Source organism: Hesperophylax consimilis, chromosome 17, assembly GCF_061612785.1.
Source record: "Hesperophylax consimilis isolate HC1 chromosome 17, BYU_Hcon_1.0, whole genome shotgun sequence".
NCBI classification, from domain to species: domain Eukaryota; kingdom Metazoa; phylum Arthropoda; class Insecta; order Trichoptera; family Limnephilidae; genus Hesperophylax; species Hesperophylax consimilis.
The window spans coordinates 1,507,480-1,522,315 of record NC_142852.1 but is presented as its reverse complement, the minus strand read 5'-3'; the positions used below and the strand labels follow the sequence as shown (position 1 = coordinate 1,522,315).

The 14,836-nt window shown below is 33.3% G+C and overlaps 2 protein-coding genes across 2 annotated transcripts in view; one reads left to right on the top strand and one right to left on the bottom strand.

The window, feature by feature from the left end:
* Window positions 1-14,836, top strand: part of LOC149415737 (uncharacterized) — a 176,178-nt gene that overhangs the window by 18,042 nt on the left and 143,300 nt on the right. The window lies entirely within an intron of this gene.
* Window positions 7,491-14,836, bottom strand: part of LOC149415738 (uncharacterized) — an 87,032-nt gene continuing 79,686 nt past the window's right edge. Inside the window, exon 17 of the mRNA XM_089642194.1 lies at window positions 7,491-14,023. Within this exon, the coding sequence (XP_089498320.1) occupies window positions 13,857-14,023 (167 nt within the window). The 3' untranslated portion in view covers window positions 7,491-13,856. The remainder of the gene's footprint in view (window positions 14,024-14,836) is intronic.

Below are 14,836 nucleotides of genomic sequence, written 5' to 3'. Positions count from 1 at the left end.
GTTGATCCTAACAATAAACCACGGAGGTCTATAATATCGTGTCGTAAATTAATGATTTCTTTAGCTAAACGAATCTACACAGGTCCCAAGTCTCGATATTTTAAAGTGGCACTTAACAACACTTTTACTTGTTAGATCTCACAACTATGTTAGTAGGCCATCGATGAAAGATCTGCAGAGGACACTAAATGTGTTAACTGGTTACTGTGTGTTTCACAAATTAAAAAAATAAAACTTTTTTGCTTTCACTCAATAGGAGCGTTGTTAGCCATTTTTAAGAGATTTAAATTTGAATAATTGGCATTTTACAACTGTTGCTGTCACTGTCAGTTGCGAGCTAAAGCAGCCCAGTGACGGGCGAGCATGTACTCGGCAAGCATGACGAGCACAGGCGAGCGACGAGCATTTTTGTATGGATGTCTGCTGGATAAACCGCGTGACGTCGCACAGTGGGCTGAAAATCGCCTTTCATAGACATAGAGACTTGAATTTTCAAGGGTATTTTTTTGGCTAGAAATGGATTCTGCTGATCATTACTATGCTATAAAATTTCGTACGAAGCAATTGCGTGTACAAATGAAGGAGTTATCATTTTTTAAGAAAAATTTGTATGGCACTGACATTAAAAATGAGGCTATCTCTGGAATCATGGGGTTGGCCATTCTATCCTTACACACAGATATACTACTATTTATTTGTATTTTTTTGACATACTTCGTATTGTGGCACAACTTGCGATTTTTTTTTAAATCCTCAAATTTGAAAAAAAACCCTTTTTAATGTTGATGATTCATTTTAATGCTTTAATTTTACTATTAGTAGTAATGTATAAAGTATGAGTAATTGTATTTATTGAAATAATAAGTGTTTTTAAGGCGATGCACTACGTCGTGTAATATTTTAAATTGAGCCGCTATCAATAACAACCCCTACGTAGATGGCGATAAGGTTTAAATTCCCGCTTAACACCATCCGCCTGTTTTGATTTATGCAAGAAAAAAAACATGGCCAAAAACTGCCTTTTATTTTGTTTTGTGGATGTTCAGGCATAAATATTTAATTATTTTTCGATCATTTTATAAATAACTTAATTTGCCACGTTATACACTAAAATCATAACCGAAAATGGGTTCGTAAGTAGGAGATTTTAAACTTTAAAGCAGTTTTCATAGGCCTTATACATTATTTTTTCTGGCCTTATAAAAAGACTTATCTAAAAAATACTCGATTATTTCAAAGGCCAAGATGTATTCTACTCGCAGTATTTAATTAAAGCATCTGAAACATTTCTATGCGACCAAATTTTCAAACCAAAAACACATGATTTTGAATTACTACGTATGACATCGCCTCAAGTACATACGAATGGAAATAAACCCCATAAGATTTGGTTTTGCTCTAGAATGATTTGTGCACATCACAAAAGCACGGGAAGGCTTTTTTTTCACAAAAGAGCGACGTGTTTGTTGCAGCTGGTGAGTATCCTGTACGATACTAAAGGCAGTAAATCTCAAGTATGTCCACTGGACCTAGTTCAGTGAAACCACGCGTCATCTAAGCTTATTGGTCGTCTTTTTCGTAATATGGATTCGGAATGAAAAAAGGGACGTGTTCACAGACATATGAATATATAGACTAGAAATTAAAGATGAGGAGTAAAATCAACTGTTGAAGAACGAAGGGGGTAAAGCTGACTGTGATTCGTCAATAAATCAATCCGACAGTATATAGGCATCTCGCATTATAATATCACCATTTAGTTCTTAAAAGTAAAATCTGCTTTTGAATGAATAGACATTTTTACATGGGAGCGCAAATTACTCGCCACGTTATGAACAAATTTGCGAAGTCCAAATTCGGCAAAATAAATTTCTTCTATTTTCAGAGTCGAATATTTCGTTTACGTATTTAGTTAAGACACTTTTATAAATGTTCATAATTTACTTCCCAGCAACCAACCAGCTTTGTGTTTCGCGTCCAGACGTATCTCGATGTGATAGTATATGTGTTTCTACAACTGATCCATATTATACGATGTGAATATGCTTAAAATAAAGTAAAATAATGCTTATATATGGAATGTAATACGACAATTGGGTTTATTCTCTTTTTCACATCTATTTTTACAAGTTTTCATACCACAAGCCACCATTTTACCGTGTTATTTCGTAAAATGAACCGATGATGCCTCGACCATAGTTCGCACAAGAATGATGACGTCACGTTTTCTAAATTCACTTGAGGCCATACGCGAGCACAGCCGGCTCCAATGGAACCGGTATGGGGAGTGGGGAATAATACGCTTTTAATCACTTAGGGCAGGTCTACTAATATTCATATGTCTATGGACGTGTTCTATTTTGGCACCGTTTTTTGTATAGTTTAAGATGGCGGAAATTATTTGACATCTGATCAGTAACTATATTGTGTGGAAATGTAACACGTTCATTTCATTTTATATTTAAAATATTAATAAAAAGATGTGTTTATTACTGATTGTGATGGTTCTACTGTTCGCTATTGTGAACTTCGTGTGTATTTTTGATTACTATTTCTGGCAGCAATATCATCCCAAAAACAACAGTCAAACTTCTTGGTGTCAATTTAGATTCAGACTTTTCGTTTAAACGACAAATAAATAGGACTGTAAGCACCGGTTTTTTTCACCTAAGACAACTCAAGTCTGTCCGAAGAAACCTTCCTACAGAAGCAACAAATCCACTTATAAACTCTTACGTAGTCTCACGTCTCGATTACTGCAACGGCATTTATGCCAGCCTTACAAAATATCAAATTGATAAACTTCAATCAGTGTTTAATGCAGCAGCACGGCTCATAACCGGGGTTTCTATTCGCACATTTCAGAACACCTTCGTAACCTTCACTGGCTCAAGTGCCCTGAAAGAATCCAGTACAAACTGTGCTGGATGGTGTTTAAATCCATCAATGAAATGGCCCCACCCTACATCTCTGAACTATGCGTCCCGGAAAACACTGGTCTGAGGCAGTCAACTCTTAGATCAGCAACATCATCAGCTGTAGGCAGACTGATGGAACCTAAGCGCAAGATAAATACTAAGTTTGGTGAAGGCTTGGAATAAACTCCCTCCGGAACTAAGATCCATAACAAGTCCAACAGAATTCAGGTCTAAACTAAAGTCTTACCTTTTTAAGCTGTCATACCCTTAAATTAAATATACCATTCCTGAGAGAAAGACCAATAATATCCAATTTTCCAATCATGTACTAAATCCTGTTTCTAAATTTCGCTAATAAACAATTAGTTATTTTTGTTGTTTGTTTTTGGGGTGTTATGCCGTGTTGCGCTAACTCCTTCTTTAGCCGACGTTTCGGACAGCGTTGCAGTGTCCATCATCAGGGCAGATCCGGTAGATCCGAAGATGTGTAAATTTTTGTTGTCGAGTTTGTAAAAAATTTACACATCTTCGGTTCTACCGGATCTGCCCTGATGATGGACACTGCAATGCTGTCCGAAACGTCGGCTAAAGAAGGAGTTAGCGCAACACGGCATAACACCCCAAAAACAAACAACAAAAATGCTTTTGGCCGTGAGAATCTAAAAACTTACCTAACAATTAGATAATTTTAATTAAGTGTTAATCTCAAGTGACCTACCAGGTAAGTATTGTGCTGTATATTATCTCCATAAATAGTTAAGTAATAACATAGATCACTGTAGAAATGTATTATAAGTTTGTACAGCGCCCTTGAGGTGATTTTGCACAAAAACGGCGCTATACAAGTCATCCAATTATCATTATTTTTACTATTTATATCTAGGGAAAAAATACTTCAACAGCCTTCCCGAAAATATCAGAACAATAGAAAACGATAAACACCTACTAAAAGCAATTAAAGAGAAGTTCAATGTAAAAATATCAAAATGATGAAACTATCTTTTTAAGTAATTATAAATTTTAATATTCATAATTACGAACACTAAATATTCTTAATCTTGATGCTCACAACTCTTCTAGACACAAGCGCCAGCTTCTATAGAAGAGGAACATTAAAAAATCAAAAGCAGTGAAAACTAATTGTATTAATTATTTTAGTTAACATTATTGATTTCCGACTTTATGTCAGAGTTAAATCTTCCCCATAGGAAAAACTAAACCCTTCCACACACTTTTCCACAAATGATTATCTAGTCAATCAACATTATGAAAGTGCATTATATAAGCAAAACAATACAAGAACAACACGTCAACTCACCAGAGATCAAATGGGAAAATAATTCACCGAATCCAGATATTTTCATATCAGAGGGTTCGGCTCGGTAGAACTTCTAACAGGGCCTATAAATCCTACTGATCCGTCAACATAAATATTTAAAAAATCTTTCGTAATCCTACATGTATTTAAAATGACTGATTTTTGCATTTTTATATATAAATTCTTTGACAGATCTAATAAGCCTAAATTTAGAATGAGAGAGCTAGGTATAATGCCAGTAGCCGAAATAACAAATGGTAATATTTTTATAATCTGAGAATGCCAAATTCGTTTTATCTCATTTCCCAAATCTGTGTATTTTTTATTAACAGATTTTTGAATATTATTATTATAATTAAAATTAGTCCCGTTGGCGTCATGCATCTTTTATCAGGAGATTTTTCAATGTGGATGAGTGTTTCAGGCTAATAATTATTGCTTATAAAATAATTGTTACCCTTTGTGCTATGCATAAAAAATCTTGTCTTAAACATTAATTTACCAAAAAAATAATAATTAATATTTGACAAGTTCTAGTATTTTCACCAAAAAATGTAGACAATTTGTCTCGACGCCATCTAGTGAGAGAGTTAGCACTTACAATGCCTTTCTCATATAAAATAAAGTTGGTTGTTTTCAGGTGAAAAAATGTAACAAGCAGTAATTGTTGAATGAAACACTAGTATATATTGAATTATTTCGCGGATAAGAGATAAGCCGCCATAGCTCAGTGGTCAGAGCTGTCGACCGGAAATCGAAAGGACACGGGTTCAAGTCCCGTTGGCGTCATGTATCTTTTATCAGGAGATTTTTCAATGTGGATGAGTGTTTCAGGCTAATAATCATTGCTTATAAAATAAGTATTATAATTATATTAATTTAATCTGGTATTTGCAAAGCAGGGCATCTATTGTGAATCCTCTACGGTTATGTAATCATGTGTTGGAAGTTATGGTTAAACTGGTTCTCTATTTTTTTTGTAGTATAAATATATACATATTTTTTAATAATTGCTAGCTCTGCGGGTGAATAGATGTTGGAAATTGAATGGATACCTACACGGGAAGCCTGGCAGATGTGATACATCGAAATAATTTTTTATTGAAGGAAGTAAAAATGAAAGTGAACAAGTCTTTACATTTTAGACGATAAAATAATTATTTTATTATTTTTGAAATATACACAAAGAAATATATTAAAAATTGAATGTGTTGTCTTGTTTTTTAATAGATCCATTGCCAATTTTGAATTTAATGAGAATTGAAGCAAATGTACCGCACAGAGTTTTGGTAGCCGTTTGGAAATAGCCAGCGAGTCATGAGGCTGGCCGAATGAGCGTTGTCCCGCCTTGCCACGCTTGCTATGCAAGATTCAATCTTAGAGTCAATTGTTTGATGGACCGTCACATTTTAACCTCAAAAATTGACGATCTGCACCATTTTTAATATTTTGACATGTCCTCGTTATCCGTCGGTTTTCGTTCTGTCAGCGTTTGGTTAATTTTTGACGAACATTATTACTGACGGCAAACAACGTCAAATCAAACAACCCACCATTAAATTTGGAAAAACGTAAAAAAATTTTTTTTTGGGTTTTTTCAAATTTGATCCAAAAAAATTTAACTTCGGACTCGATTTACTCGAAAACGAAAACTCGAATCATAAGAAGTTATTCTACAAAATCGACTACAATTGTGATATATATTCCCCAGTTTCATACTTGTACCACCAATTTCCGGACACTGTATAATGATAGGATAATTCTAATATTTTCAGGTTATGTTTGTCTTTCTTCTTAAGGCGAAACTTAATGCTAAATCACTATTTTGATTAATCTTTATAACGAATTGGTGTACATTAAAAATACCAAAAAATATGCTTTAGATAAATTGGAGGTTTTCCTATCGTTTCGCTTGAGTAAAATACATATAAAATAATAAATTACTCAATAAAAAATATAAATGTAAACTACTAAAAAAAACATTTTTCAATAGAAATGTATGAACGCGTAAAGGAAACAATTTTTTAAAAATACAGTATTATAGCTAAGATTATCTGTGACAGTTTCACTTGATTGACTTTTTTGCTTTCTTATAAAATTATGTACAAAATAAATAAAACCCAGTTTTTTTGCAAGAAATCGAATGTTTTTAGACTCCGTTTGTCAAGCGATTTTAATGCCTATTACCTACAATATAAGGTATACCAAGAATATACACATTTTTGGCTTGTAGCTTCCTCTTAAATGCTCGGCAATTTCCGATTTGTCAGGGCGGCTGAGTTTACGTGCTCGAAAATTTTCTGTAATCCTTTTGGAGATTGTCCGTAGAGGAAGAGGTAGCGCAGCACGGCATAATACCCCAAAAAAATATCAGTTTAATTACTGTTATTTTTTAATAATCGCGATATCCACGGCATCGCGACTTCCGGACCAAATTGCAAACTTGAATATCTCGTTTTAAAATTATTTGAAAGTGTCGAATGAAAGAAAAAAATACGTTACAGCGTTGAAGTTACATTGAAAGTATAAAATTGATCAAATTTCGAAGATAAAATTCACGTTCTGTGAATGTTCTATTCAAGTTCTGTTATTGTTTGACCAAGAGTCGGTTTTATCATAATGCTTGGATAATAATAACAAAACTTGAATATGAACAATTAACGTGAAATCGCACAAGAGTTCCAACTACTTCCGACCGTCTGTAGCCAGTGGAAACGTGAAGTATGTGGGGAAGATGAACGCGAGGAAGTACCTGGCTATTCAGATCTCGTAAACAAACACGACCAAATCCATTTTAAGCAAGGTTTTCTTTCTGAATGGTGGACTTATAACAAGGCGAAACTGATAGTATCTTCTACTCTGGAAGATGCCACAAGTATATTGTGAAATAATACGAATTAATGAAATAAAATTTACTTGCGCACGCCGGGATTTCAACCTGCAACTTATGAAAGCCTTACCACACACACTTCTTGCTTCAGTCTCATTCATATATATACTCTTTCGTTATTCTGATTGTGGAATATACTCTCAGTAGTGCCCTGGTGCAAGATCACCATTCAGAATTGAAACTTTGCTTATAATGGCTTTGGCCGTGTTTGGTGACTAGATTTGAATAGCCAGGTACTTCTACATATCCTTCCCCTCACCATTACCTACAACCTCACAACATACCTCGATTGGGGATGCCATAGTATCACTGGTTCCAGACGATTGAGAGCAGTTGGGACTTTTGTGCGGCTTGACATAAAAGTCAAAAATCAAGTTATTCGTTTTCCTGTTAAAACCGGGACTGGAGGCTCATAAAGACTGAATTGACAAATTTCATAACAAAATAATAGTACAGCACGAATATTTTATGAGGAAGTCGGAACACGTGTTCTAAAAAATAATAATAATTTCACATCTCTTCCGTATATTTATTTATTTATTCGGAAAAGGCTACCTGCGTTGAAAATGTATTTAGATATATTCTGATTGACTAATATTTTAATAAGAAATTATCGCATTCCCATTTTTAACAGTAAAGTAGGTACTTATTTTTCTCCGTGCGACTTGTATTTGATTTACTTGATCTTGTCATGTCTTGTCAAGTTAGCAGTCCACAACGGAGTGCTGGTACCTACCCTGATGCATGGAACTGGCAAAGAAAGGATGAAAGTAGATTAAATGCTGTTGAAATGAGATCCCTGAGGCGTATGTGTGGTAAAACCATGTTTGATCGTGTGAGGAATGCGGAGATCCGCAAAGAGTGCAAGGCTGATGTAAGGGTAATGAGTAAGATTAAGAAAGGGACGCTTAGATGGTTTGGGCATGTAGAGCGAATGAGCGAAGATAGGAGTGTGAGGAGGATATATGACAGGAAGACATGACACGATCGAGTGAATCAGATACTCGAGTCGGGCCATGTCGAGAGTCAGAATAATAGAAGAGTATGTATGAATGTGAATGAGGCAAGGAGTGTGTGCCAAGACCGAGTTGTTTAGCGGTCCGTCCTCTCTGCCTACCCCTGCGGGGAACGGCGTGATGGTTAGTTAGTTAGTTTACCATCATTCTTTGACTTGGATACATAAATAAATGAAACACATTATAATTTATTATAAATATATTTATAAATTGGCACGTTTTGTAAAATTATCTGTTAAATTATGATTAAAAATACTTCTTATTTAATACGTTGAGGTAATTTTCCACATAGAACTTAGAATCTAAGTCACACTTTTGATAAATTCTATACTTAAAGTTAGTTGTAACTAATATCTACACTTGAATCTTAATTAATAATGGTTAACGATTATTAAGGCCCCGTAGAAAGCGTTCAAAATGGTTTGAAATGGAGATATGTGTAAATACGAATGTCAAAGTGGGTGTGTTTAAAATATTTAATAACGACTCGTTTGAGATAGAACAAAAAATCTTTTGACAAATGCTTTAGTTGCATTTAAAGATACACTGTGAATTTTTTCATGCCTATAACATATTAAATAACAGAAAAAAACGTGTTTTTAATAATTTTCGCAGCTTACTTTGCGATTTTTTTTTCTATCGAGGGAATTTCATATAATTAACGTTTCGATATAACACATGTATAGATATTATCTTCAAAAATAACACATATTTTTTGGAATCTAAAAACTAAAAGAGTTGAAGTTAAACTTGTTATAAATCGGTAGAAATTAGGTATGAGTTGGTTTGCACCAATCCAAACTGAGCGAACAAATTAGTAATGCATTCCAACTCTCATACAAATAAATGGATTATTTCTGAACGTATGTGAAAATTTAAAACTGTTTTTGAAAGATGATGAAATACCCTATCTAATTTTATTTTTAGAAATAAATATATAATTTTTATTTAATGCAATCTTGAATGAAAAGTTACAAATGTATTATAAACGTTATTGCCACGTTTTGTCGTTTCATATATAAATAATTAATACTTTTTATTTCGAAACGTGGTGGGATACCTATAGATTTGAATATAAAGCGCGATTTTTTATTTTTCTAACACCGTTTATATCGTATATTTCACCATGACAGTAAGGGAGCCAATGATTTATATGAGACAATATGAGCTTGTATGAGAACAGATGATTAGTTTCATTGGCTTGTCTGGGGCCTAGGAGTCGAAAGGTTTTCTTTCAAATCGGTCTTCAACCCTAAATTGACGTTAATCCATACAAATATATTTCTTGAAATTTTACAGCTGCGCTGAGTGATAATTGGAGTCGATTGTAGGAAACTAGCTGATGTGTTACTGGGGGTTATCCTTAAGAGATAGACATATACCGTTGAGGACTTTTATGTATACCTTTTTAAGATATACAATTCCGTAGTACATTATTTTGATGTATCTCACAAGGTTTAGCCAGAATTAGCAATAATGTAAGCGCCCGAAAATAATCTTTTTACGACTTGATTACACAACATCAACTTTTCTCTACTTTCTATAAATATAATTTGCATGTATTATATATGTAAACCTTCCGGAAGAAATTCTCTAAATGATAGTGAAAACCCTATCAAAATCCGTTGCGTAGTTTAGAAGAACTAAGCGCACAAACAGACAAAGATAGGGTCAGATTATCTCAATTCCAGATGCGACCATTTTTTTCTGATTTTTATATTGCAAATTTTCGTTTCAAATTAGTTAATATTTTCTTCCATATTTGTAATAAACATTAACTTTGTGGCTCGTCATATTTTACAATAAAAGAAATCAATTTGTTTTAAACCACTTTAATTTTAATTGTACTCCCCTTTGTTAACCTCCCACTCAAACACATAAATTATATATTTTTTTTGTATATATCTGTCAATATTTTGTATCATAGGTTAGTATTAATATTCTCCTGAGGAAAGAAGGGTGCTTCCGAAACCGGTAGAGTGCAATTAAAATTAAAGTAGTCTAAAACAAATTGATATATTTTCTTCAATTATTAAATATTACAATTTGCGGTTGTAATAATTAAGTTGTTCCAAAAATTAAAAAAAAAACTCTAGTTTCGACAGCTGTTATTATGACCTTTTACAAATTTCTTCGATAATTTTAATTTAACGTCTTTCAAGTATGGTTAACCCTACGCTACATTAATAATAAAATTATACATACTCGGACATAGTAGATAGCTGCACATAAACAATTATTCTATTATAATATTTATATATATTTTAAAACTCTATTCAAATCAAAGGTAATCTTTTAAACATCTTTAACGCAAAGTAATCCAGTTAAAAATAAACGATAGGCGACTTTTGTGTTCTTTTTCATACAAAACTTTATTTCGGATTTGAGGTCAAATTATTTAACCAAACTGAATAATTCTTTTTCTTGTCAAAAATTATAGCAAAAATCTATTAAGGTTATTTTCTGTTTTAGGAGATAGACATATACCATCGTATACTTTTTTGTAGACATTTTTAATATACATATACAATTCCGTAGTACATTATTTTGATGATGTAGTGCTCTTAAAATTATTTTTACTACTTGATTATAAAACATCCACTTTTCTCTACTTTCTATAAATATAATATGCATGTTTTATATATGTAAACCTTCAGAAAGAAATTCTCTAAATGATAGTGTAAACCATATAAAAATCCGTTGCGTAGTTTAGAAGAACTAAGCGCACAAACATTTTATAATATCTATAGGCCATTAAACAATTTTATTTTATTCTCGATTTTTGAGACAACTTTGACAATTTTTTGTGAGTTAACGATAATTATAAAAACATAATCTCTCCCAAATTTACTATGTAAACATAATTCAATATAAATAAAAAAATAAAACATTTTAAAATAGGCGTTTTTTTGTGTCTGAATTTAAAATTTATACTTGATAAATTTTTGTACAAATGTAAATCTGTCGTTCGAAAAATTAAATTTAAACCTATTAAAATATATAATTTAATAATTCATTTTATTATTATTTTATATTTCATTATATTTGCATTGTTAAATAGCCAATTTTATTTTTTTAGTAATTACCATTAAATTACAAATATTTGGCAAAGTTGCCTCTAAAATCACGAAAAATTTAACTGTCCATATTTTATAATTTGAAGCACAAATAAATAAAATAGGATTTATTCGTACAAAATTTTTGCTACACCCTTTGATAAAAAATGTATTTATTCAGTTTAGTTGGGTGTTTTGGCCTCAAATCAAATAGAAGTTTTATATGAAAGAGGCCGCAAAACCGTTTCCTTAAGTAAAAATGCATAATCTGCTCTTTCATTGATGACTGCCAATTTAATTATTTTACAGTTTAATATTGTTATCTTTGTAAAAACTTCTTTCAAGAAAGGAATACAAATACAATATTGGGTTGGAAACAATTGCGTTTGTATACGTACAAAGTGATTTATTCAAATTATAATATCCATACAAATTGAAAATATCTCCCGATTAAAAATAATTGCCGCCGACGGGAATTGAACCCGCACCTTCTGATGTCCGGTCAGGTGCTCTGGACCACTGAGCCATGTCGGCTTATTTCCAACACGCCAAATAATTCAATATGTAGTAGAACAGGGTTTTCCAATAAGAGGTGTTATTTTGATATTCAATCGTAAAAGATCAATGGTTTCGTTGCTTGTGTGGCACGTAGCGCCGTCTTGTTGAAAGTAAACGTTGTCCAGTTCAATACCATCCAATTCCGGCCATAAAAAATCATCAATCATCTCTCGATAGCGCAATCCATTCACCGTAACTGTTGCTCCAGCCTCATTTTCGAAAAAGTAAGGTTCAATGACTCCGCCGGACCATAAACTGCACCAAACAGTCACACGATGAGGATAGAGAGGCTTTTCAAGAATAAATCTTGGGTTTTCCGAGCCGCATATGCGACAATTTTGCTTGTTGACGAAGCCACCGAGGTGGAAATGGGCCTCATCACTCAAGATGATTTGCATTTGATTCACTCAAGTGAATTTTAATAATTTCAATGCGTTGTTGAAGCGTGTATCGTTCCACTTTTATTAATAGCGTAGTTTCTACTTGTAAAAAAAAAAAGAACAGCTTCAAAAGTAACATCTACCGAAATAGCGGGCTATTCAAAATAACACCTCTTATTGGAAAATCCTTTACTTCAACCAATCAACAATTACTGCTTATTATTAGGCGACTCATTATTGTTTGTAATAATTTGTTGTCCTTTGTGCTATGCATAAAAAACCTTGTCGTATAAACATTAGTTTACCATTAAAAAAAAAAGCTTACACACTCTATAACTCTAATGCTATGTTAGCTGATGTTTTTTTTAATATGCCTCTATTGAACTATAAAGCTATTCTAATTACCCATTTTAGCAGTAATTATTTTAATGAGGTTTCTGCATACTAGGTTTTTTGTTACTTTTATTATCTTTGTAATAATACTAATATTTGGATGATTTGTATAGCGCCGTTTTTGTGCAAATACTTATATAATCTGTACTATGACTGTCATAACTATCATGTGTGTAAATGGCACTTGTGCTGTTAATTCTAAATAAATATTAATTCATTTTAATATTTTAAAGCACAACTTGCAATAAGTCTAGACACGAGAAACATTGTAGATCTTCCATACTGTTAGCAATCAGCACCGCATCATCAGTATTCAACAGGCAACAGATTACTCAAATTTGAGCCTAATCCCACCTCTTACAATTCTTGCATACAATTATCCATGTATAGATTGAATAACCATGGTGACAATAAACAGTGTTTATCTCAAGTGACCTACCAGGTAAATATGGTACTGTATATTATCTGCCTGTACAAAATGTACATGATCGACGAACCAATGGATGCAATCTGTTAGAAATGAATTGATAATAGTTTGACTAGTACATATTTATCATATACTTGTACATCGCCCTTGAGGTGATTTTGCACAAAAACTGCGCTATACATATCATCCAAATTGTTTTATTTTTTCCGACTTTATGTCCGGGTTAAATCTTCCCCACAAGAAAAACTAAACCCTTCCACATACTTTTCCACAAATGATCATCTAGTCAATCGACATTATGCAAGTGCATTATATAAGCAAAATAAATAGAAAACAATACAAGAACAACACGTCAACTCACCAGAGATCAAATGGGAAAATAATTCACCGACTCCAGATATTTTCATATCAGAGGGTTCGGCTCGGTAGAACTTCTAACAGGGCCTATAAATCCTACTGATACCTCAATAATTCGTAATCCTACATGTATTTAAAATGACTGATTTTTGCATTTGATATATAATTTTTTTGATAGATCTAATACGCCTAAATTTAGAATGAGAGAGCTAGGTATAATGCCAGTAGCCGAAATAACAAATGGTAATATTTTTATAGTCTGAGAATGCCAAATTCTTTTAATCTCATTTCCTAAATCTGTGTATTTTCTTATTTTTCATTAACAATTTTTTTAATATTACAGGAATTTGGAATAGCGACATCAATGATATAAGTTATTTTTGAATGTTTTTCCTAAAGTAACTAAATTAGCGCCATCAATGAAAGAGCAGATAATGAATTGTTTTAAGTATATCCTTGAAGTACCCCCCGCCAATCTTCTATCTGGCGACTTTTCGGTGACACGTTGAGTTGTCTCCATCTTCACATCATTTTACAGTGTTTTTATGGTGTTGTTCTGGTGGCACGTTGTGTAGAGTAGGACGGCAGATCGCGTGATGCTCGTCTCCTCTTAATGCACATGCGTATCAGTAATGCGATCACAACCACCAACGCTATGAAAAGCAGGACTCCCAGGACTATTGCTGCTATTGTTGCTGGTGTGAAGTATTCTGGAATTTAGAAAACAAAAAACGATTAGAGACGAAGATGTTTTTGGATGTCTGTTTAGGTCAGAGGTTCCCAAAGTGGTCTATATCGACCCCCAGGGGTCGATATCGGCATGCTGGGGGTCTATGTCAGCGAGAAAAAAATTTGGGGGTCCACGAGATTCAAATGGGGGTACATACGAGCTGACCCCTATTTACCTCAACTCAACATTTAGGAGTTCCGTAAATGACACAATAGACCTAACACAAATATAATAGACTGAGAAATTACTTATTTAATATTTGCATTTTTATATTTCGTAAAGTTGTTAATTGAGGTATATAAATAGAGTCTTCATTCCTTTTCTCGTCAGAAGTAATATATTCAACAAAACATTGCACATTGGAAGCCGCGAATTTTCCTAGTTTCCCAACTTGTTTTGAAAAACGTCCAGGGTAATAATGACGTTCAACATTTAAATGCACTACATATAGACTTCAAAACTAAGTTTGAGGACATTTTGACTGTGGAAATGGAACGTTGAAGAATCGGATATCATGTGACAAGAAGAACTGACCGGAATAAGCACTGACAAAGAACTTAAAGGGCAGTTCTGTAGGGCCAGCTACAGAAAGAAATTCCCGTTGCTTATCCTGCTTCATTTTCATTTGGTGTAATACCTCACAAGGGTGCCCCTGTCTGCACAATGTAAAGACAGAGGAACTATACCGCCACCCGGTTGTTGGACAGGCAAGGGAAGGGAATCTTTTTACGAAAAAAATACATTATTATTACATGGGACGTTAATAGTTTTAGGAAAATTCAATATTCGGCAG